Source organism: Xenopus laevis, chromosome 9_10L (genome assembly GCF_017654675.1).
Source record: "Xenopus laevis strain J_2021 chromosome 9_10L, Xenopus_laevis_v10.1, whole genome shotgun sequence".
In the NCBI taxonomy this organism is placed as follows: Eukaryota; Metazoa; Chordata; class Amphibia; order Anura; family Pipidae; genus Xenopus; species Xenopus laevis.
Window position 1 is genome coordinate 56418145 of NC_054387.1, and position 26287 is coordinate 56444431.

Below are 26287 nucleotides of genomic sequence, written 5' to 3' on the forward strand. Positions count from 1 at the left end.
GACTTGTATTCGAATCGAACGCGAACTCAAAATGCGAACGTTCCCAAACGTTCGCGAACATTCGGCGGACGCGAACGGTCGAAGTTCGCGCAAAGTAGTTTGCGGGCGAACAGTTCGCTACATCCCTAATTATAGGAGCTGCATGACTAGTGGCCATGTAAGGCTTTTCATGCAGGCAGGGGTATTAGCACCACATTATACAAGCACAAAGAAGAAGTCCAGGTTAAGTTCACTCCCCCACCTTAGGGCAACTTTGTACACGTATATGAGATTCCTGCAGCCAAAAAACCTGGTGATGAGATCAAGCAATTGGAAGAGGGCTATTGGGGCAATTTCTGGCATAATGCTCCACACTAAGTGTGTCTGACAAACTGCCTTATGTTGCCCTTTATGCACTGGGCAGAGCAGGACTGTCACTATGAAGGTGCTGCAACTGAGGGTTAATGGTCCCCACAACGAATCCATTTTAGGGCCCAGTACTAAACATAAATAATGTATATTTATACACAGCTATAATCACTGCCCCACTTATACCTCAGTAGCCCCCCTGCAGTCACACCAGGGTTTCCTCTCAGCCCAATACACACACTATATATAGTAAGTGCCTGTAGTACTGCCACAAAGGTCTAGGCTTCTGTCCCGCTATAGGTCGGTTATTATCTACCCCAGGATGGGCAGGCTGTAGGTAGGCAGCTGTGTATCCCCCAATAAGCAGCCTGGATCCCCCCACCCCAGTAGGCAGCTGAATCCCCCAGTAGGAAGGCTCTTCCTCCCCCGCCTGCTCTCTCCGCCCACAGGTCAATCAGAGCCCAGCGGCCGCTCCATGCTGCTCCCTCCTGGCTCCGCTGTGACTGTGCGGGGAGATCCCTGTCCCCTCCGGCTGCTCCCACACAATGTTCCCCGGGCTCCTGCTGCGGGCTGCACTGCTGCTGCTCTCTGTCCTCTGGGCACCGGTCCGTCCACACACAGACTGGATCTCATCCACCGCGACACCACCCAGCGCGACCCCCGGACCCAACCGCACGCGGACAGATATCGCACCTGAACCAGGGGGATCAGTAACATGGACCCCAAGAGGGAACTGGAACCAGTCACAAGCTGAGACCCATAACCCAACTAAACAGGGGGCCACTGGGAGCCACAGACAATCAGACCCCTCTAGAAGCATCAGCCAGTCAGAACTAGAAGAGAGTGGACCCCTCCATTTACCAGGATCTCGCGGTCCCGCAGAAACATTGAGTAGCTGGACCCAAGTGCCAGCGGGGTTTCAGGGATCTGGCACCCAAATGACTTGGAAACAAAGTGCAAAACAACTAATGGCACCTGGATCGGAACCAACTTGGAGTAAGGAACAAAACAATATTCCCAGCAGGTCCGGAGATGTCCTGGAGACTCCCCCGACCACCAAGGCTGCACAAATGGACCAGCCTGAACCCCACACAGAGTCTCCCTCTGGGACACAACCAGGCTGGACAGGGCAGAGCTACATGGGGACTGACTGGGAGAGCCCCTCGGGTGAGCAAACTGCAGTGTGGAACTGGGAGATCTAATATAATGGGTAGTTTTAGCACCGAAGTAAAGTGTTATGGCTTGCCCTGCTGTCACTAACTTGCCCTACTCTCTCCATCTGTCACTACTGTCTCTGTCTTACCCTACTGGCTACATCTCACAGACTGAGTGGGAGAGTGCTGCTCTGTGACACTAGGAGAGGTACCTTAGTGTCTATAGGTCTTGTAAAGTGTCATGGGCAACATACTAGCCCTACTGTCCCCATCTATAACTACGCCATCTGTCACTGCTGTCTCCATCTTGCCCTACAGTCTACATACAGACATACTGTCTCAATTTCACCCTACTACCTGTGTCTTGCCCTTCTGCCTCCAACTTGCCCTGATGTCTCCATCTTGCCCTATGGTCTACATCCTGACATACAGTCTTAGTCCTACTGTCTCTGGCATGCCATACTGTCTCCATCTAACCTCACTGTCTACATCTTGCCCTACTTACACCAGCTTGCCCTAGTGTTACCATCTGTACTTACTGTCTCCATCATGCCCTCCTGTCTCCGTCTTGTCTTACGGTCTCCATTTTGCCCTACTGTCTCCATCTTGTCCTACTGTCTCCATCTTGTCCTACTGTCTCCATCTTGTTGTCTTACTGACTCCATGTTGCCCTACTGTCTCCATCTTGTTGTCTTACTGACTCCATGTTGCCCTACTGTCTCCATCTTGTTGTCTTACTGACTCCATGTTGCCCTACTGTCTCCATCTTGCCCTACTGTCTCTGTCTTGCTCTGCTGGCTCCTTCTTACCCTAATATCTCCATCTTGTTGCGGTCGTCATCTCTTCCTTCTATGTCAAGCTTTGTTGTCACCTAAAGATCAGGGGCATCCCGTTGGTGTCACATTTCTTAGTCCTGTGGGTTTTCACCAGAAGTCACAATCCCATGTGTCTTAGTATGATTCCTTTAATTTCACTGTATGATCATTATACACAACTAATGTTTGTAGTATTGTTATGTACAGTGCTTCATAACCTGACCCTTCCTATGTTGATGGTGATGTCTCCTTTTCTCCTCACCAATGAATCACTCATTCACCGTCTTGGTAGGGATTTCCATAACCTGCCTGCCAGAAAAGAACCCCTTCCTATGCTGTTGGTGAAATCTCCTTCTACATTGGTTCATATCCTCTCTTTTCTAAGAGAGCAAATACTATGGTTGGTTGGTTGGTTGGTTGGTTGCAGGGGGTGGGGGGCATTTCCTTGTTTCACCAAGGATAGAGTAAGGGGGTGGGGGGCAGGACTGCAAAAAAAAGTGACAATCCTAATTACCACAGCCTATAAACTAACACTCCTTTTCAGGTGATGCTGATGTGACCTCATTATGTATGGCCCCTCTAGTTGCTTATACTGAGGCTGTGGGGCTGCATAGGCTGAACACAAGTATTGCTCATCCAATCAATTCCTTTGTTTTTTTTTATGTAGTGTAGCATGTAGCCCCTCCCACACACCAACTTTTCCATCAGCCAACCAGAATTCCAGCAAATGATCTAATAAGATGATGGTTTTGGCAGTTTATTGACAACTTGCTTGGACCCTCTCCCCTGTATGTAATTAAAGGCACTACATTTTCTAAAAGTGCAGTAACCATAGCAACTGATGAGATGTTGCCATAAAACAATTCTAGCTGCAGATTGGCTGCTTAATGTTTTTTATTACAAAATCCCCCACCCTAGTTTTTTTTATTATTCTGATTATTATTTGTCACTAGTCATTACACATTGTATTCTGTACAGCTTTTGAGGGGCAGGAAGATTTAGTAACTTGCATTTGGAATTGAACCCTGGGCCCTTGAGCCTGTGCTAAGTGTCTTCATGTTTAGTACAAGTCAAAACACCAAAATATAGTTTATCATTTGTCCTCTAGAGAGCACCCGACCACTGGGGGCAGCATTGCTGGACACTGGAAATGAATGTAACCCCCAGGATATTGGATGTATTGTCCCTGTGACTGCGGGGCTGCACCTGCTGTGCCTGTGGGTTGTACTTAGCCAGTGACTGTGGGTGCAATGTCCCAGGATCCCATTCCTGTGTCTGTGGCTCTGACTTACAGGCAGGTGCTAGTCATATAATGAATAAAGTACCCCCTCTTGTAAAATATAAGGATATTATAAGTTACCGAGGAGTTTCATGACCATATAAAAACACAAGGCCGAGTGTTTTTATACAGGTCATGGAACTCCGAGGTAACTTCTAATATCCTCATATTTTGCAACTGGGGGTACTTTATTTATTATAATACACACGTTTCAGTGAGTCATGTGACAGAAATGACATCAGAACTCACCGTTTATAACTGATGACATCAGAACTCACCGTTTATAAGGATATAATTTACAGGATATTCATGGCTTTTGTGTATTATAGGGTTATACTGCTGGTTACACTTGTGATATTGGTATTTACACTGATCCCCTGTAGCAGGTTGGAATACAGACCCAATTGTCTCTGTGTATGTGCCACTGAGCCTGGGCAGATGGGCTTAATCCTCTTACATAAGTGAGTCATCTGTTACTCGCCATCATCACCTCCTTCAGGAGTCTACTCATAGCCCTGAGTGGCCAAGCACTGCACCCCCCTCATAGGATACAATCATTGGACAATCTGTATGTCTATCTGTCCATCTTCTGTCTGTTTAACTATCAGTCTATATCTTTCTATCTGTTGTCTGTCTATTAATTATCATCTACCTAACATCTATCTGTCTATTTCTCTGTCTGCCTTTCAATTATTTATGTCTGTCTGTCTGTCTATCTATCTATCTGTCTATCATTATCTATCTATGTCTATCTATCGACCTGTCTATCAATTATCTTCTATGTATTATCTACTGTATCCAGCGCCGAATTCGCTGGACGGGCGCCCTTAGGCAGTGCGCTCCGCGCGGTCCTAGCGCCCGCCCGCACTACCACACGCTGGCGCAAAAGTGCCAGCATGCGAGCGCCGAAGCACTGGGGAGCACAGGCGGCTGGGCGGCATGCCGCCCCCAAAAATGTGCCGCCCTAGGCCCGGGCCTATGTGGCCTCGCCACAAATCCAGGCCTGACTGTATCTATCTCTCTGTCTGCCTCAATAAAGTATCTATGTCTATCTATCTATCAATTATCTATCAATCTGTCTGTCTATATATCAATTATCATCTACCATCAATCTCTGTCTGCCTAATTATCTATCTATCTATCTCTATCTATCTATCTATCTATCTATCTATCTATCTATCTATCTATCTATCTCTCTCTCTCTCTCTCTCTCTCTCTCTCTCTCTCTCTCTCTCTCTCTCTCTATCTATCTATCTATCTATCTATCTATCTATCTATCTACCTATCATCTCTCTCTCTCTCTCTCTCTCTCTCTCTCTATCTTTCTATCATCTATCTATCTATCTATAACCCACCGTGCTTTTCCATACTCAGAATAAGTTGCCTATGGAGGGGTATCAGGATTCATTAGGGTTGGGGTAACGACAGATAGTTGGTGCTGGTACAGGTTCCCCTGGGTGCAGGTTGGGGGAGGAGGTTGTACCTTTCCTCTCAGGGCTCTCGGTTTACCTGGTGGTACAGAGCACAGAGGTGCGATTGTGGTTCTGGCCCATTGTGTGCTGAAGGGGGCAGTGCCTTGATTTCTGTGCTTGGGCCTGACAATGGTGCCTCTCAAGGAACTGGGGGCTGCGTGTAATACTATCACTGCCCCATCCATGCTGCTTTGTGTGGGTCCATCTCGCTTACAGGGCTAATGGCAGCTTCCAAAACCCTTCCCTCCCCAAAGCCTGGGAGATCTCTGGAGTGTTAGAGGGATTCAGCTTCCTACCCCATGGATACAGTATCACCTCTCACGGATACCACGTTACATCACACTGCCAGTGTTAAATCACTCTCGTACAATGCTTTCTAAATGGTCTCATCCCCAATATCTGATCTCAACACAGGCTCATGTCACCCTAAACCCCTCAATTTAGGGATACAAAGAGCAGGAGCAGCTGTGGGGCCCTATTTAATATCAGGAGAGAAGCAGATCCGACACTGGAACTCTCTGTGCTCCTCGGTATGAACTTTAATTCCCATCTGAAGTCCCAGTGGCCCCTGCTGGTCTGCACATTGTCTTTATACATGTACTCTATATGCATTATATACCAGTATGGTCTCTTCTATGCCAAATACTGGAGGACATTGTTACAGTTATTATTATTACTAATAATAATAATAATATTCCAAGAAATGAAGAAATACTGGCTGAGACTCTAAGGGACATGGCATTCCATGTGTCCCACCAATCTCTCATTTACAGAAAAATCAGATGGTGGCGCTGTTCTGTTGCCGCCCTATAGGAAACACTGGCCTTTGCTGAAGCTGGTGAGAAGTGATACTGCAATGAATCATATCTACATTACATCAATTCCATTCTGAGAAACAGCCCACATCTCCCAGCATACATCCTTGCCAAGCAGAATTCCGCTTTATACTCTGCATGCTGTGCTTTGAGCTTTGGGAAGAACTTTCCTTGAAGCCTTGATGGATTCTTATCAGAGAAACCGGCTCTGTGCAGGGCGATTTGTGCTGCAATTTCCTGGTAACACCCAGTATGTGAAACAGGCAACAGGGTGACAGTGGGGATAGGAGGGTGGGGTGTAATCTCTTCTTTTCCCTGCACCCTCGTACATGGGGCTGACTCCAGAACAGTAACACATACTGACACTTAGTGCTACATGTACACAAACACTTTGTATGTGACAGTTTGATATGGTTGGGGCTCTGAGGGTCTTAGAGACAATCTGTCTGTTTGAAGGATTTGGTTTTTTTTTCTGGCACCAGTTTGGTCATTTGGAGTTTGTGTTCCAGGAGCAGTGTTAGGGAAGGAATGTGATCAGAGAAACTTAACCCTCGCTGAGCTGCTACAGGGTCTGTACTATGTATGTAGAGGGCAAAACTTAGGTCTTAGGACTCTGGTCTCTGTATCAACTAGGACTTTAGCCCTTCAGCTGTCCTTGGGTGCTGGTCCTTTTACAATTAATGGAATGATGGAGGGGCAACACTGATATAAAGTTGTGCTTTTTTAGTCTTACCTTACTGTCTCCATCTTGCCCTATTGTCACAGTCTAGACCTACTGACTCCATCTTATCATACTGTCTCCATCTTATCATACTGTCTTCATCTTACCCTACTATCTCCTTTTTGCCCTACTGGCTCCATCTTGCCCTACTGTCTTAGTCTTGCCCTTCTATAGCCATTTTGCCTTACTGTCACAGCCTTACCCTACTGTCACAGCCTTGCCCTACTGTCACAGTCTTGCCCTACTGACTTCATTTTGCAGTAATTATGTGGTAGAAATTTCCTGTAGAAGCAACTGCTGTGGAACTAGGATGAATGGAGGGGGGTATGAGTGTCTTCCTTTTCTGGGTGTTTGTGACTTCTCCCATGTAATGCCAGGCATGCTCCCTAATCAGGAGGTAGGATGTTTATAAGGCATGGAGGGGACAGTTTCTCCTGTCTAGACAATAGGGCCCCAGATAAGGCAGGTCACAATGTTCCTGGCGCGAGGCTGGGAGGGGTCGGACTCGTCACTAGGAAGGAAACACTCAGGTCCCTGAGAGCCTCGGACTCTCTAGATACCGGCCGCCGCCTTTGTTCACTCAAATTCCTTTCCCTGCCAATTCCTCTCCACCCAAAATTCTGATATCCGCAGCCAGAGCTTCCAAACATTCCCTCAATCCGCTCAGAGAGAGGGGGAGATAGGGGGGGATCATGCTCCTGGTTACTGGGTCCCACTCAGAGGCAGGGTATTTGCACAGGGTAATAACGAGGGGCCTTTAGGGACTTTATGCACCGGAAACAAAAGGAATGGGGGGGGGGGATTAATCCAAACTGGAACTGGATGTTACTTTCCACTCTGCAGAATAAGATTATTAGGAGGTTACAGTGGTGCATTTAGTGGCTTGGGGGCTTTATATACAGTAAAGAGAAGAGTTGTCTTCTCAGCTTCCTTTAGGAGGGACACATAGAAGTGAAGTCCAAGGGCCTGTATAGTGTGGGGCCCCACAAAGCAGCACTTTAGGTAGGAAGATTGAAGTATAGCAGGTATAGGAAGGGTAATATAGCAACAGTGTTACAAGATGGAGAGAGTAACATAGTAGGAGGAGTTGCCATAGACCTTGTATGTTTGCTGGCTCTGCCAGGGATGTTTCCAGAGTGGTCTTGTTTGCTTTGCCAGAGATTCTGCTTTAAACAGAATGTAACCAAACAACTGTGCACAGAGTGCCACTAAAGACATAGCGAACCCTCTTCTCACTCAACCTTTTCCTCAGTACCATGAGCTTCAGATTGAGGCAGGCAGGAATCAGATCATCAGATCCCTGGTAATTGACTATGGTGACAACCAAAATGCATGAATGAAACCACAGATGCCACTAGTAAGATCAGTGCAGCAGTCGTTCCTAGTGTTTATCTATGGTCATTCAACTATTTGTGGAAAATTGTTACATTTTGGGTAAGAAAAACAAAACAACATGATGTTTTTGCCCAGTTTGGCGTCAGAGTATTTCTTGGCAAAGCTTTGTGGGAGTATAAGGCATGGGCATCCGTGCATTGTGTAAGTGACTGAATGTCTGGGTGCCAGAGTTATTCTAAACAATTGGTCTATTTTGGGATTTGGGTCTGGGCTGCAGGATGCCTTTTAATAAAGCTGGTTCATGATTATTTGCTTTATTTTCATTTCAGCCACTGAAATTGTCCTTAAATCAGTAACAAAGAGACATATCAATAAGAGGACTCCCCATACTGACACCACACTGTACCTCTCATCCACCTTCACCCGGACCAACCCCAATGGGTCAGCTGATATCACAGAGATCCTTAATACATATAATACTGCTACAGAGCCCAGATACAGGAACCAAGGCGAGCAGGTGGGCACAACAAGACAGGACGATAACTTTACCACAGAATATTCTGGCACCCCTATATGGGACAATAACAACACTACCCAAGATTTACACAACTCCAAGGTCACATTGCTGGACTCAGGCAACACAACTTGGTCTGGCAGCTGGACCCAAAACACAGAGTCCATCCCTGCCCCAAACTCTGGACCATCAACCCAGGAATCCATAAATGTATCCAGAAACAACACCTTAACACAGGTTCCTGAAATAGTAATATCTGGGTTAACAACCTTGAATTTCAGCAACTCAAGTCTATTGTCTACAAGTGAAACACAAAAGTCTGACAACTCAACAATGGACCTGATGATCACAACCCAAAACACTATTACTTCATCTGATTCTGAAACCTTTGTTCCTGACAATTACTCCCTGCTAACACCTTCCTATGGTGCATCCACCTTCTCATCTCCCACCAGTCACTATGCTACAGATACTTCTGTCTCCTTTACAAGCATCCCTGTCACAGCTCCACACAGAACAGATGTCTCAACTAATAATCCATCCACATATGTACCATCACCTTCCAACAGGCCATCAGTTTCAAACTCGTCTCTTCTTCAGTCTGAACCTTCATCATCCACTTTATCACCTTCAGCTTCTTCTGCTGAGTTGGTTTCATCTCCTGCACAAGAAATTTCCACATATTTCATCTCTCTGTCAAAAAAGTCCTCAACACCTACTTCTCCAGATATCCTTTCCTCATCCCCAATTCCATCAGAGCAGCCCACTTCTTTACTTTCACCTTCTCTTTCAGAGATTCCTTCTGTTGCTTTCTCCACAACTTCCTACATTTCTCTGTCTACAGTGTCCACATTACCTGCATCACTACCAGCCTCCTCATCAGCTACAGCAGGCACAGAAGTGACCAGCATCCCTTTCTCAACTCTAGATACAACTAACCAGTCTTCAGAGTTCACTACAGCCACCACCAGTTCGGTGACTGGTCTCAACTATCAAACAATTCAGCCCAACCAAACAATAACAGATTCTGCCAGAACAGTGTTTGTTGGAACAGACCCTCGAGAAGTTACAAATAACCCAACTGTCTCTGTATCCAAAGACATTTTGGGGAAGACTTCCAAACCAGTGGATGGAAGTTTATTGACAACATCAACTGAGAAGCTACAGACAGTCATTGTCACTTCAGTTGAAACTTCTGTTCAATCAACTGATCCTGCTCCATCCACAACAACTTCTAGTGATCTGCTCATGCCACCAATCCATCACAGTACACAAGAAATTCCCCAACCTGATGTCCACACTACAAAGTCAAGTGATTTCCAGTTTACCCAAGATGATTCCAACAAGCAAGTTCTGACAGTAATAACAACTAAAATGAATCCAAGTACCTTTACATCAAAGATGGATTTAAGGACCAGCACAGCTGGCACTACCAAAAGCCAAAGTAGCATAGACCACGCTACAACCACTGCACACATACTGACAGTGAAGTCTTCCACCACTACAGCAACAACAGCAACAGTTTCCACTTTCTCCAGGATCACCTCACCAGCAGAGACAGGTACAGCAGAGCGTTGACTGGTATTTACATTGTTCAGGAGAAAGAGTTGTCCTGTTAATGCCTCTTGTGTTTTCCAGGTGGTCATTGTTTACTTAACCCATGTCAGAATGGAGGCCACTGTGTGGAGCTCAGCTATAACAGCTATAAGTGTGAATGCCCATCAGCCTGGCAAGGAGAGCATTGTGGCATAGGTAAGACTAGAGCCTGATGTTGTTGTGCTACATTCAGGAATCATGGAGCCCTATACTATTTTTTGGCTGGGCCATCCTATAAGGGCCCCTAGTGTTAACCCGTTGGATACCTAGGCCTCTGGGAGGACTGTTCTCATGCAGTTATATTGCATGAATTGGAGCCATGTCCAGATGTGGAGAAAATGAACATGGAATCTCAAGTTCTGTATTTTTATGGGGTCTATAGAAGATGGAATTGTGTCAGTAAGTGTACCAGTGAGGGATGTGAATATGGGGGTGTGGAACTTGATTATTGAGATTGTGTTTTGAGACTAATGGTTTTGGTGACTTTGAGTTTGTTCCAGGCCTGTCTGTTTATAACCATTTCCCATTCTCTGCCCAGATGTGGATGAGTGTCTCACAGACCCCTGTCCTTCCCAGACATTTTGCATTAATAAGAGGGGGTCTTTCAGCTGCCGCTGTCCTCTTGGATCTTTCTTGGAAAAAGAAACCGGATGTGTTTTGGGTAAGGAAATCAACAGGAAGGCTGTTACATTTTATTACATATATTACTGATACAGGTAATACAGGTATGGAAACCGTCATCCAGAATGCTTGGGACCTGGGGTTTTCTGGATAAGGGGTCTATCTGCATTTGATCTCCACACTGTAAATCTGCTAAAAATCATTTTATGTTCTGCTATAGAGAAAAAGAAAATCCTTTTAAAATTTTAAAATTATTTGATTAAAGTGGAGTCTATGGGAGATGGCCTTCCTGTAATCTGGAACTTTGTTTGGAACATGTTAATAGATCCCATACCTGTATGTGTATCCTATTCCTAATCACTTGAGAGGAGAATAACAGAATGAATTTGATGGGGTCAGTCTCACCTCCATGTCCCTCTCTCTCTATCCACTGACAGCACGAACTTTCCTGGGACACATCAAAGTGCCTAGAAATTTCCTAAATGGGACCATGGGCAGATACAGCAAGGTGCAGCAGATTGAGGAGGTGATACTGCACATGGTGAGTACAGTGAGTCTCTATCCCTAGGCCCTCACCCTGGCAAACTCTCTCACTTGTAGTCTCATTCAGTGGCAGTCTCTCTCACCAGCAGACAGTCACTCTGAACAGAAGATAGTGTCATTCAGTAGCAGACAGTCTCGCTCAGGGCAACACAGTGTCATTATCTCAAGGGTTCTTCTAAACTCCTCTTTTCTTTGTGCAGCTGAACAAATCCTTCTCTGGCCTGAGCGGGTATTACCAGTCAGATGTGACCAACAGTAGGTAAGATGGGAAGAGAAGGTAGTACCGTATAGCTTTGGGGGTTGGCACTAAATCCATACCTATGTGTGATGACTTCCATGCAGTGATACCAACATGTGCCCACTAGTGATGTGCAAGTTGACCTGAAACTCACAGTGACTCGCAGTGGTTGAGTGGGTTAAGTTTGAAATTTGGCCAACCATTCGGGTTAGGGTTGGGTGCGGGTCAGGCTGTGTTAGTACATTTCTCCTATGCTATCAAAGATTCTTTTACTTGGTACCAGAAGTAGCGTACATAGCAAGAAGTCTCAGGTATGTGTTGGGCGCAAGTCCTACAGTGGCAACATTTTGAGGGTTAGCGTAGGACGTGGGTTAAGATTTTGTGGGTTAGGGTGGAGTGCGGGTTGAGTTTTTCCTAAGCAGTGCATCACTAGTGCCTACATATAGTTCTCCATGTGTCAGGAAATTGGAATTATTTTGGGACCCAGACTGAATGATGACCAAATATAGCCTCTCCTTTTTCTTAATGTGGCATCCATATGGGGTGGTTTGGTGGTGACACAGGTGAAGGGGTATCAATCAGCTTCACTACAGGACATTATACAAGTATGGGACCTGTTATCTTTCCATGATTTGGGTCACCATACTTTAATTCTACTGAAAAGTTACTTAAACATTAAATAAACCCGATAGAATTGTTTTGCCTCCAGTAAAGTTCATTTTTGGCTTCTGTCAGCAGCTTTTGGCTCCTTTAGTGGCTTTTGCCTCCAATCAAATTTCTTTTGTCTCCAATCTGTGACTTTTGGTTACTTTCTTTGACTTTGGCAGCTTTTGGCAACTCAAGGGGGGCCCCTTAAACCACCGGCCCCGGTACAGTTGGGCACATTCCCAGCAGTCCCTGTTCCATTGAGCTTACAATCTAAGGTCCTTATCACATTCCCATCAGTCCCTGCCCCAGTAGAGTTTACAATCTAAGGTCCCTGTCACATTCCCATTAGTCCCTGTTCCAGTGATCTTAAAATCTAAGGTCCCTTTTACATTTCCATCTGCCCCTGTCCCAGTGAAATTTACAGTGTAAGGTCCCTATCACATTCACAAACACTAGTACCTATTCTATTAGGAGCCAATAAACTGCCCTGCATGTTTTTGGAGTGTGGGTGGAAACTGTAGTATCCAGGGGTTTCAGGTGGTAGAGCTGGGAAACTGTGGGATTGTCTCCCTGAAGCAGTTGTAATGGCAGATACATTAGATAGCTTCAAGAAAAGGTTGGATGCTTATTTTGTAAGGGAGAAGATTCAAGGCTGTTGGGATTTTCTTCAGTAGAAGGCTTGCCCTTGTCCATTTGGGAAGGAATAGAAGGAAGAAATAGAACTGGAGAGAGATTCTCAAGGAAGGTGCACTTTCCTCTGGATTAAGTAGAAATTGTTTATAACCTTTATAGCAAAAGACTTAAGAATTGTTGTGACGTCTATCTTTATTTGCAGTGATACCAACCACATCCTCGTCTCCGTGCAGAACGTATTCTCATTGGCCTCAAACATAACAAAAAAGGATATCAAGCAGAGCTTGCAGAACTACATGAGATCATGTGAATCAGCCCTGGAGAGATCCCCTGGCTGCCACCTCATGCTCCACCCCCAGCTCTACTATATAGGTGTGTCCTATATATTCCATTTGCCCTGTAATACCCACAATGAAATTATCATGGCAAGATAGTGTATGTGCCCCAGCATTCCTGCAGCCCTCCAGCTCTTATTATATGATAACTCCCAGCATCCCCTGTCAACCTTTTACAACAGCTGGAGCTTCAATACTGCAAGTTTGGATTGTACAGTTCCACATAAAGGCACATTTTCCAGCCTTAATATCTGACCCTAATATACAAAGGGTGATGTAACAGGGTCCCTGCCAGCAAAGGAATAAACCCCTGTTTGCCAGTCTGGGCCCTCAACATTTTCCTGGTTTTGTTTGCAGCTGACGGTCTGTGCAGCATCAACCCCCCGGAATGTGACAGGGACACTGCAGAGTGCTCCGATGTGACCGGTGTAGCCATGTGCCAGTGCAAGGCCGGATACTTCAAATACACCAAGATGGACCACTCCTGCAAAGGTTAGTGGGGTGGCACTGGCTCAGTCTGGCTACTCTTTACATTGGCCACCATCTCTCTATACCCTGTGTGACCTTGTTAGAAATAGTAGGGCTTATTTGACATGTACAGGTACAAATTCCATCCATTATTATTCTATTTACTAAGGTACTGGTGCCCATATGTGCCCCTCTGTACTTTCCTCCATCATTCAGCTGTGCCACCTTTGATGCCTAAGGTGCAAGACAAGTTACTGGGGCACAGACATTGGAATTAACACATGACTTACTTGGGAAGATGAGGGCTTGTGTGGTCATTGGCCTGTTTGGCCTGAAGGGGGAGTGGCCTGGGTGATTAGTGGCCTGGGTAAATGTGACTTATGTAGATCAGTTGGGTTTTTTAAACATGGCTCTACATTTGATTAAGTTGGCATGGCCCACAATCCAAGGGGGGGGCTAGGATCACTGCATGTATGTGGCATGGGACCATGTATTGGTTATTGTTTTGGCAGTCATGTCTATAATGCACAGATTGACTCCCTGACTCTCTATTTCTTTCAGCCTGCGAAGATGGATTCCAGCGACTGAATGGCAGCTGTGTGAGGTGAGTGGCACCCCGAAACCCCCACCTTGATTCCCATACTTTTGCATTTTATTTTACCCCTCCTCTTACCCCCTGATCATGCCCATGTTCTGTTTTTTTCCAGATGCCCCTTTGGCCTGGGAGGATTTAACTGCTCAAACCGTGAGTATCACCTCCTTCCATTGAGTGTATATGCAGTGACATTACAGAAAGACAGGGTGTAGCAAAGTGCAGGGAATCTTGGGTGGGGGGATACACATTCCCTTCTTATCCATATGCGTCACTTTCCTTGTGGTTGAGTCAGTGAAGGGTTAAGCTGGAAGCAATACATTTTATTGTAGGAGTGAAAGGGTTACAGTCAGGAGTTATGGCAGCAGCAGGAAACTGGTTAAGCTGAAAGGAATGTGGAAGTTATAGGGCTAAGCTGGGATTGAATGGGTTAAAATGAAAGAAAACCCGTTAAGGAAGGTAATGGGTTAAGATGGTAGGAAAGAGGTTAATTTAAAAGAAGAAGGTGTTAGACCATAAAAGAAGGTGTTAAACTGGAAAGGGGTTTTGTTGCTTTTGCAGAGAGATCCATGGCCTGTCCAGGCCTGGGGCAGAGAGTGGGAGGTGACTGGGGGTCCCAGGAGACTGGGTGGGAGTTGCTGACAGGAAGGCCACAGGAAGAATCACGTCCCCCAGACACAAGAAAGAAGATCCTGGGGCATTAGGGTCCCCTCGATACTGATAAACACCAGCCCACACACAAGACCCTACATATGGCACCGCCCCCCATCCATAGGCACCACCCCCTTCTGTTTAACCCCTTCACTGCTCAGAGCTCTCACACATGAATGCAAATATGAGTGCTTACACTGGGGGCCGGGGGTCCAAGAAGGGGCACAGTAGGTATCATTATAGGCAGGAGATGTGTGGGAAGGGTCAATAAAGTAACCTGAGGGGATAGGACAACCTGCTGTTCTTTGGCTGTTAAAGAGTGCCGGGAGTTGTAGTGTAAGAAGACCAAAGGTTGGTAGGTCCTACTCTCTATATACTGTAGCTAGTGGTTTTCCTGCACAACCAGGTCCCCCTGTCAGACTGAACGGAATTCCTTGAGGCATGTGGGAATGTGATGTGCACTGATTATTAATGGTTCTATGGAGTTTTGTTCAGAACGAAGATTCAATTTAGCCCAAGCCTCCTCTAAAGCCAAAATTTCCTCACGAAGTGCAGACCTGTGTTGCAGTGACACATAGTGGCCAATGTGTGAATTGCACTCCCTGAGCTGCTCAGGATGTACTATTACCACCTTTTATTATTATCATCACATATACCTGCCTTATGTTTGATGAAACATCAATTCTTAGGGTATTCTGCACAGGGATCCTTATTTAGCTCCACATTTGCATCCAATAATATATGAGGGTGCTGCCATTCTTCTTCTTCTGCTGAACCAGAATGAGCCTCAATCCTCTTCTGTGGCAGATATTCTATTGCTGGGCTTTACTGCCCCCCCCAATTGGAAATTATGTAAAGCTCTGTTTTAATTTTGTTTTCCAAAAAGGAAACTCTTGTATCATTATGGGACACATAATAAACATTTCCTAGGGGCTAAATGTGTTTTAGAGAGACATACTCTTTGCTGGGGGTCTTGAAGCATCAGGTTAGGCCCCTGGACTGATACAGGTAGAACCAACATGTCTAGCTTGAATTATTCCCTCCCCTGATATCATGTATAAGGTGAAGAGTCAGGGGATGATTTATACCTTTGTGCCAGCAAACCCTCAGATCAGATATATGCTCACTGAGTTTCAGGACTTGAGACTCCAGGAAGAGAACTAACAATTTGAATGTAGATAACCCCCAGATAATGATCTTCTGAAGAGTTCCCCTCTAATTCACAGAGATGTGCGGTGAGGATTTGGTTACATGGGTCTATATTAACAATTAACCTGCTATAAACAAGATAGTGTGTGTGTGTGTGTGTGTGTGTGTGTGTGTGTGTGTGTGTGTGTGTGTGTGTGTGTGTGTGTGTGTGTGTGTGTGTGTGTGTGTGTGTGTGTGTGTGTGTGTGTGTGTGTGTGTGTGTGTGTGTGTGTGTGTGTGTGTGTGTGTGTGTGTGTGTGTGTGTGTGTGTGTGTGTGTGTGTGTGTGTGTGTGTGTGTGTGTGTGTGTGTGTGTGTGTATTAGCAGGACCGAAACATTGACAACATTTTTTTTTCAATCATTCATTCACTCTCGTGAGTGCTCCAGTTTTTCATGTGGATATTCATTTCTTTTGGATGCACCTGGGCCATTTCCCCAATATTGGGAGTGCGTTACAATCACATGTTTGTGTGTATATATAAAAATATATATATAGATTACAGTTACCCCAATGGTTCGATATAATCAACATTTCAGTCCTTATTAGGACCTTTCTTTCCATGAGAAATATCGGAATTTTATACAATGGGGGTCATTTATCAACACTGGGCAGATTTGCCCATGGGCAGTATCCCATAGCAACCAATCAGATTGCAGCATTCATTGTCCTATTTGCAGCTGGCTTCAAAAAGCTAATCACTGATTGGTTGCTATAGGTAACTGCCCATTTGCCCAGTGTTGATAAATGAGCCCCAATGTGTTTATATATATATATATATATTGTGCCCTCCTGATACCAACAACTCTGTTATGGTGCATATTAGCAATACTATAGTGATGTATAAATGTTGGAGAATAATACTATTAGAGCTTAGCACTGTTACTGTAGCATTGGGATTGAGTTATAGTTCAGCTGTTGGTGATCAGAGCTAATTCTTACTATTTTGTTTCCCAGCATATCAGCTGATCACAGTGATTATTGCGGCTGCAGGAGGGGGGCTCTTACTAGTCCTGGGCATTGCACTGACTGTGACATGTTGCAGGTGAGTTACACAGATTGTTGAAAACAGTGTCTGTCTGGCTATTTATATTCTCTGGTTCTGACTCCTAACCACTGTAGAAGAAGCCAGATGATTAAAAGAGCTGTAGGCACTGCCATGCACCACACTGTTTCAGGAGTCAGGACCAGCAGTGCAGGAATAGAAACACATTGCCACTGTTGTCGGTAGCAATGCCATTTACACGTAACTACAAACCTGGTGAGGAAGAATGAATACTGGGATGATGTGTAAAATTATATTTTCTTTAATTGGTGGAGTTTTCCATTAAAATAAATGAATTGTGACATTCACATACACATGCAGGGCCCTAGCAGGCAGATAATCTTGTATATTCCAGACTGGAGGGCCACAACAAGTAAGGCAGAAGATTACAATGGTTATTAAAACTGTTACAGAACCGAGTGTCGGGCGCGGGTGCTCTGGAACAATCTATTGTGTGTGACACAATATATCAGCGGCTCTGAATGTGCCACATGTACAACAAACTCACCCTGCACCCCATTATGTTTATCAGCTGATTAGAGATTCCAGAGCCATTGGAAAGTTCCGTCTCTGGGCCCCTGGAAATCTTATGGGGGAGTGAGTTCAGTACAGTACCAGAGCCATGAGGTCACTTCCTTTTCTGATAAAACAATCCCAGAAATAACACTAACTTGACAATACTCCCAGAATGGGGTGGGTATATGGGGAGATAAGACACCCCCTTTAAATAAATGAGGCCCTTTATGTTCCCAAATGTTGTAATAATTTGCCTAATTTTGGAACCAAAAGGAGCACTGGTTTTATATCCCTATTACACCCGTGTAGTGAGCAGGTGTCCAACTGCCGTTCCACTTCCAGCACCCCCTGCTCATCAGTGTCCGGTCCTGATAACTCTTCATCTGTCATTCAGGTTCCTGCCTTGTTGCTAGGGTAAGTGGAACCATAGCAACCACATAACAGGTTCCACTCCACATTCAAGAGAAGAAGTACAACCTATTGAATATGTTAAACAGATCAAAGACCAACTGCAGTTGTCTCCGAATATAAGGGTGGTGGCACATGTGAAGAGATTAGTCACCCATCGACAAATCTTCTCTACTTCGGGCAACTTATCTCCCCAAATGCCTTCCCGCCGGCAAGAATATGAATTGCCAGCGGGATGGCATACGAATACGAGCGACTTTGGAAGTGTATGCCGTCTTGCCGGTGGGAAGGCATTTGGGGAGATAATTTGCCTGAAGTAGGGGAGATTTGTCGATGGGCAACTAATCTCCCCATCGGCCACCACCCTTACAGTTTGCTGCAGACTGAAAGTGGCTGTTCCCTTTATGTCACCCTAGTAATCTGAAGGATGACCACTTTAGATGTCTGCTTCCCAATCTGCAGTCCAGCTTGCCCCTAAAGCTGGCCATAGATGTTGAGATTTTTAAAAGATCAGATCCTGATCGTGAGACCACGATCTTCTCAGAACGATTGTACGATCGTACAAATTGACCATCAACTAAAAAGACCAATTTGGCAGGAAAACAAAGGGGAGCTGCCTGCTTGGCCCTGCAAACATAGAGAGATTGCACTGGGGCCGACAAAGATTTTTTGACCTGGCCGATCAATTTCCTGACAGATGTCGGCCGAAAAATCGTAAGATGTACGATCGTTCGAATACCACTAACCGCATGATAATTTCGAAGGGTTGGTCGGGCTTCCCTAAAATCGGTCGTTCGTCAAGAAGAATCGTCGCGTCTATGGGGTGCTTAACCCTCTACTACAAACAAGGACCCTCTGACTACAGAGCAATGACCTTGTGGGGCTGAGTGACTGATGTTCTGTTTGACAAAGGATTATTTTGCCCCAGCTCCTCTCTAATTATGAAAATCACCTTGAATTCTCCAGTCTGTTTGCTCAGAGCTCAGAGCCATAAAGTGCTATTATTTCTCTCTCTTTCTATTTCTCTCTCTCTCTCTCCAAGGGCAAATTCCTTGCACGTCATTACAATTGCCCCATAACTAATCTACAGCTTAATGTATATCTGATAAAGCCGGGGCCAATAGTGCAAGTTGTGCAAATAACCTTTACTGCCGGATGTGTGCGACTGCCGAGTTGTGACAAATAATAGCCCAAATATGGGATCTGATATCTGGAATCCTGATCCAAATTTCAGAGAGACCTCTGGTAAACCCCAAGTCCCAAGCATTCTGGATAATAGATTCCACACATCTAGCAGATAAGGGATCCCAAATAAAAGCCACACACATTACAGATAGGTCTGCACTATTCTCGCCCGTAATTCTACTTTTCTTGTAGAAAAAACAAGAACGACATCAGCAAATTGATCTTTAAGAGTGGAGACTTCCAGATGTCACCCTACGCAGAGTACGGCAAGAGCCCACGTTCGTCCGACTGGGGCCGTGAGACCATCGAGATGCAGGAAAACGGGAGCACCAAAAACCTGCTCCAGATGACGGATGTGTATTACTCAGTACGTGGGGCAGGTGGGGGTACAGTTGGGCCCAGGGTCTCTGTAAGGGTGGCCAGGGACACCACAAGGCCCCATGCTACTTAGCTGGTAGGGTGGGTGCTTAGCTGTACATACCCATTGACTAAAGCCCCACCTGTGTCCCCTGATGGTGGCCCTACTTGGTAATAGACATCTATTAAGAGGGGTGATATTTGTTCAGCATTAGAAGGGCATCAGCCAGTAACTGGTGCAGTGGGCATCAGTCATTGGGCACAGCCAATCAGCAGGGAGTTGGTGGGTAGTTGGGCAGCAGGAGTAAAGCTAAGGAGCAATAAGCCCCTATGCAGTTTAATTTAGTCCAGGCATGAGTGAATTGTAATTTGCTCCTCCTAATTAGTTTTTCCCTTCTTGTATGGTATTTGGTAAAATCTGTATTCCCTGTGCCAAATGGTGCAAAGGCAATACCCTAAAGTGTCCCCTTCTGCGGGACCAGTGTCAAGTCAAGTGCCCTCTTGGATCTTCCCTCAATCCCCAGTGCCTGCAGTTTAAATAGACTAATTATCCATTTTCTCTTGTGATTTTGCAGCCAGGCCTGCGGAACCCGGAACTGGACAGAAATGGTCTGTACCCTTACACTGGAATGCCTGGATCCCGCCACTCGTGCATTTACCCCGGGCAGTACAACCCATCATTCATCAGCGAGGATAACAGGAGAAGAGACTATTTTTAGCAGGAATCTGCTTTGCATCCTGGGAGTAAATCACCCAGACTTGTTACCCCAAGCAGGGGCCCCAACATTCCCCCAAACCTGTTTCTTATCTCTTAGCACAAGAAGAAGAGCTGTTTATAGACTGGGGCAGCACTAAGGCCAAAGGGGGTTATGGTACCATCAGGTTATATGGGATTTTGGCACAGTTATGCTGCTGTGTGTACTGAATCTCTTGGGATAACCCACAGTGTCAATAAGCATGGCAGCGCCTTCTGCCAACCCCTTAATCAAATGACTGCATCGACTGAGACTGGAATAATGAGAGAACCAATGGGAAATGCCACTATTTCCACTCATGACTAAATGTATCAGAATTGTTCTGTTGGGCAGAAGCAGGGACTCTGGGGCAGGACTAGGCTGAATAGTTCTTAATCATGAATTTCCATTTGTTTCTAGTGGTGCCAGTACCACTTGGAATTCTTTTTTTAGAACTGCTATCCGGCCCCTTGAGTTGCCATGTGCCAAAGGCATACAGCTGTGTCTCTGGTATGTGCTGAGAACAGGGGGTTCCCAATTAGGTGAGGGACATCATGGTTCTTTGTACTGAGCAGATCCATAAAGGGCTAATCTACCCCACCCAGAGCCCCCACTGTCACTGTAACAGATCATTGCTCAGCACTTGCCCTTGTAGTGATGATGTACCCTGTATGTATCCTAAATTCTAAGCGTTGCAGGGTAATTTCCTATTAGAGTGTAAGCTCAACAGAACAAGATAATGATCTGAATGCACCTAAACTGCTTTTAGGAGTGTTAATGCTCTGATTACACCCTAGTGGTGCTTTCGTTCCTCTAAATGTCCCCTATTCCAAATTAGATTGTAATGTGTGTGAGCCTGGGCACCACTGATTGTCTCAGACTGTCACCCTAACTTCTGATTAGATTGTAAGCTCTGTGGCATACAGAAGCCCCTAAGAGTGTGAGTTTTATGGTAGATTTGTAGCACTTATTGTACTTTCCAATCTAATTTATTTTAACTTTATTTGTGTTCCACTAAAGCACCTGCCACCACTGTGTGTAAGTGTGTGTGTCTGTGTTACACACACGTTGCCTCCTTGCTCTGTTTGTTGGAATTGATGATAAACTGTGTAAGTATATATATGTGCAGGGCAAGTAGCCTGCCCCCCTGGTGGGTCTGTAGCAAAACCACCTGCCCAGGGTAATTCTGCCACTTGGATTCCCGTTACAAGGTTGGTTGGAGCAAACTGTCTGTTTTTAGAAATTGGATTATTTTTATATAATACTTTGTAATTAAGTCTGGCGTTCTAGTCAGTGAGCAAATAACCAGGAGAAAAAATATGCAAAAAATAACAAAATAAACATTTTACACGTGTGTCTCCGTATCCATTACCCCTTCTTAATTTTTCATCTCGTGTTTTCAGTCTGCAGAATACAAGACTGTTTCCTAAACAATGTAGTAGAAGTCATCTGAATAACAGACATGGAGAAGATATGTTTAATTTTACTACCCACTGACCTATTACCTCCCATCTTATCTTGACCTGTTGTCAAGATAAGACATTCTCTCTGCACTATGCCAGATTCATTGAGATCTGGCATAGTGCCGAGAGACTGGCGAATTGCTAATGTGGTGCCTCTATTCAAAAAAGGATCCCGTTCTCAGCCTCAAAACTATAGGCCAGTTAGTCTGACGTCAGTGGTAGGAAAGCTTTTCGAAGGGTTAATAAAGGATAAGATATTGGACTTCATAGCAAATCATAATACTATGAGTTTGTGCCAGCATGGTTTTATGCGTAATAGATCTTGCCAGACTAACTTAATTTCTTTTTATGAGAATGTAAGTAGAGACCTCGATTCTGGGATGGCAGTGGATGTGATTTACTTTGCTAAAGCATTTGATACAGTGCCACACAAAAGGTTACTGGTTAAATTAAGGAATGTTGGCCTGGAACATAGTATTTGTACCTGGATAGAGAACTGGCTAAAAGATAGACTACAAAGAGTGGTGGTAAATGGAACATTTTCTAATTGGACCAGTGTTGTTAGTGGAGTACCGCAGGGCTCTGTACTAGGTCCCTTGCTTTTCAACTTGTTTATTAATGACCTGGAGGTGGGCATTGAAAGTACTGTTCCTATTTTTGCAGATGATACTAAATTGTGCAGAACTATAGGTTCTATGCAGGATGCTGCCACTTTGCAGAGTGATTTGTCTAAACTGGAAAACTGGGCAGCAAACTGGAAAATGAGGTGATAAATGCAAGGTTATGCACTTTGGCAAAAATAATATAAATGCAAGTTATACACTAAATGGCAGTGTGTTGAGAGTTTCCTTAAATGAGAAGGATCTAGGGGTCTTTGTAGATAACAAGTTGTCTAATTCTGGGCAGTGTCATTCTGTGGCTACTAAAGCAAATAAAGTTCTTGCATAAAAAAGGGAATTAACTCAAGGGATGAAAACATAATTATGCCTCTTTATAGGTCCCTGGTAAGGCCTCATCTGGAGTATGCAGTGCAGTTTTGGACTCCAGTCCTTAAGAGGGATATAAATGAGCTGGAGAGAGTGCAGAGACTAAGTGCAACTAAATTGGTTAGAGGGACGGAAGACTTAAATTATGAGGTTAGACTGTCAAGGTTGGGGTTGTTTTCTCTGGAAAAAAGGCGCTTGTGTGAGGGGACATGATTACACTTTACAAGTACATAAGAGGACATTATAGACAAATGGCAGGGGACCTTTTTACCCATAAAGTGGATCACCGTACCAGAGGCCACCCCTTTAGACTAGAAGAAAAGAACTTTCATTTGAAGCAACATAGGGGGTTCTTCACAGTCAGGACAGTGAGGTTGTGGAATGCACTGCCGGGTGATGTTGTGATGGCTGATTCAGTTAATGCCTTTAAGAATGGCTTGGATGATTTTTTGGACAGACATAATATCAAAGGCTATTGTGATACTAAGCTCTATAGTTAGTATAGGTATGGGTATATAGAATTTAATTAAAAGTAGGGAGGGGTATGTGTATGGATGCTGGGTTTTCATTTGGAGGGGGTTGAACTTGATGGACTTTGTCTTTTTTCAACCCAATTTAACTATGTAACTATGTCTCCATCTGTCTGATAAGTTCCTATTTTGCCCTGCTGTCTCCATTTTGTCCTACTGTCTGTCTCCTCCTTGTCCTACTGTCTCCATCTTGCCCTGCTGTTTCCATCTTGTCTTGTTGTCTCCTTCTTGTCCTGCTGTCTCCATCTTGCCCTACTGTTTCCATCTTGCCCTGCTCTCTCCATCTTGCCCCACCGTCTCCATCTTGTCCTACTGTCTCCATCTTGTCCTACTGTCTCCTCCTTGTCCTACTGTCTCCATCTTGCCCTGCTGTCTCCATCTTGTTCTACTGTCTCCATCTTGCCCTGCTGTCTACATCTTGCTCTACTGTCTCCATCTTGTCTTACTGTCGCAATTTTGCCCTCCTGTCTCCATCTTGCCCTACTGTCTCCTCCTTGTCCTACTGTCTCCATCTTGCCCCACTGTCTCCATATTGTTCTACTGTCTCCATCTTGCCCTGCTGTCTCCATCTTGCCCTACTGTCTCCATCTTGCCCTACTGTCTCCATCTTGTCCTGCTGAATACAAGAATGTTTCCTAAACAATGTAATAGAAGTCATCTGAATAACAGACATGGAGAAGATATGTTTAGTTTTACTTCCCACTGACCTATTATCTCCCATCTTATCTTTCCCTGCTGTTTCCATCTTGTCCTGTTGTCTCCTTCTTGTCCTGCTGTCTCCACCTTGCCATACTGTTTCCATCTTGCCCTGCTGTCTCCATCTTGCACCACTGTCTCCATCTTGTTCTACTGTCTCCATCTTGCGCTACTTTCTCCATCTTCCCCTGCTGTCTCCATCTTGCCCTACTGTCTCCATCTTGTCCTACTGTCTCCATCTTGCCCTACTGTCTCCATCTTGTCCTGCTGAATACAAGAATGTTTCCTAAACTATGTAATAGAAGTCATCTGAATAACAGGCATGGAGAAGATATGTTTAATTTTACTACCCACTGACCTATTATCTCCCATCTTATCTTGACCTGTTGTCTCCATCTGTCTGATAAGCTCCTATTTTGCCCTGCTGTCTCCATTTTGTCCTACTGTCTGTCTCCTCCTTGTCTTACTGTCTCCATCTTGCCCTGCTGTTTCCATCTTGTCCTGTTTGTCTCCTTCTTGTCCTGCTGTCTCCATCTTGCCATACTGTTTCCATCTTGCCCTGCAGTCTCCATCTTGCCCCACTGTCTCCATCTTGTTCTACTGTCTTCCATCTTGCCCTACTGTCTCCATCTTCCCCTGCTGTCTCCAGCTTGCCCTACTGTCTCCATCTTGTCCTACTGTCTCCATCTTGTCTTACTGTCTCAATTTTGCCCCTACTGTCTCCTCCTTGTCCTACTGTCTCCATCTTGCCCACTGTCTCCATATTGTTCTACTGTCTCCATCTTGCCCTGCTGTCTCCATCTTGCCCTACTATCTACATCTTCCCCTACTATCTACATCTTGCCTTGCTGTCTCCATCTTGTCCTACTGTATCCATTTTGGCCTACTGTATCCATCTTGTCCTACTGTCTCCATCCTGCCCCACTGTCTCCATATTGTTCTACTGTCTCCATCTTGCCCTGCTGTCTCCTCCTTGCCCTACTGTATCCTCCTTGTCCTACTGTCTACATCTTGACCTCGCTGTCTCCATCTTGCCCTACTATCTACATCTTGCCTTGCTGTCTCCATCTTGTCCTACTGTATCCATTTTGGCCTACTGTATCCATCTTGTCCTGCTGTCTCCATCTTTTCTTACTGTCTCCATCTTGCCCTCCTATCTCCATCTTGTCCTGCTGTCTACATCTTGCGTTGCTGTCTCCATCTTGCCCTGCTGTCTCCTCCTTGTCCTACTATCTCCATCTTGCCCTCCTGTCTCCATCTTGCCCTACTGTCTACATCTTGCCCTGCTGTCTCCAGCTTGCTCTATTGTCTCACCCTTGTTCTACTGTCTCCATCTTGTTCTGCTGTCTCCATCTTGCCCTGCTGTCTCTATCTTGTTCTACTGTCTCCATCTTGCCCTACTGTCTCCATCTTCCCCTGCTGTCTCCATCTTGCCCTACTGTCTTCATCTTGTCCTACTGTCTCCATCTTGTCTTACTGTCTCAATTTTGCCCTCCTGTCTCCATCTTGCCCTACTGTCTCCTCCTTGTCCTACTGTCTCTATCTTGCCCCACTGTCTCCATCTTGTCTTACTGTCTCAATTTTGCCCTCCTGTCTCCATCTTGCCCTACTGTCTCCTCCTTGTCCTACTGTCTCCATCTTGCCCACTGTCTCCATATTTTTCTACTGTCTCCATCTTGCCCTGCTGTCTCTTCCTTGCCCTACTGTATCCTCCTTGTCCTACTGTCTCCATCCTGCCCTACTATCTACATCTTGCCTTGCTGTCTCCATCTTGTCCTACTGTATCCATCTTGTCCTGCTGTCTCCATCTTGTCTTACTGTCTCCATCTTGCCCTCCTGTCTCCATCTTGCCCTCCTGTCTCCATCTTGCCCTACTGTCTACATCTTGCCCTGCTGTCTCCAGCTTGCCCTATTGTCTCACCCTTGTCCTACTGTCTCCATCTTGTTCTGCTGCCTTCATCTTGCCCTGCTGTCTCCATCCTGTCCTGCTGTCTCCATCTTGCCCTGCTGTCTCCATCTTGACTTAGTGGCTTCATCGTCTTCTACTGTCACCATCTTGTGCCACAGGGTGACAGTTCGAGCCTACTTGGTCCCATTCCAAGAAACACATTTAGTGCAGTGACAATAAGGAAGAATGTTAAGATTTACAGCCGCACCAATGACAAGTCTTCTTGGTTTTTATGGATATATTATTCCTTTTGAGCGTCAATCACATGAACCGGTGACAAAGGTTGGAATTTTCTTGGCAACATCTGGGAACTGGCCAGAAGACTTTCAGATCACCATTACATTGGTACTACTGTAAGCCATACTGATATCTGTCTGGCAAGCTTAAAGGGACAGGTCACCTTGAAATGAACTGCTGATGTAATGTAGACAGTGCAAGTTGCTCGCTTTTATCCT

At 45.2% G+C, this 26287-nt stretch overlaps 1 protein-coding gene across 1 annotated transcript; it reads left to right on the top strand.

The window, feature by feature from the left end:
• The first annotated feature begins 740 nt into the window (after positions 1-740).
• Positions 741-21565, top strand: heg1.L (heart development protein with EGF-like domains 1 L homeolog). The gene is made up of 13 exons (XM_018235615.2): positions 741-1515; positions 8269-10014; positions 10092-10205; positions 10588-10710; positions 11108-11211; positions 11414-11472; positions 12935-13104; positions 13425-13559; positions 14097-14139; positions 14243-14280; positions 16922-17009; positions 19311-19485; positions 20051-21565. Exons 1-13 carry the CDS (start codon positions 894-896, stop codon positions 20192-20194), a joined length of 3561 nt encoding a protein of 1186 aa, XP_018091104.1. The 5' UTR covers positions 741-893; the 3' UTR covers positions 20195-21565.
• The last annotated feature ends 4722 nt before the right edge of the window (positions 21566-26287 follow it).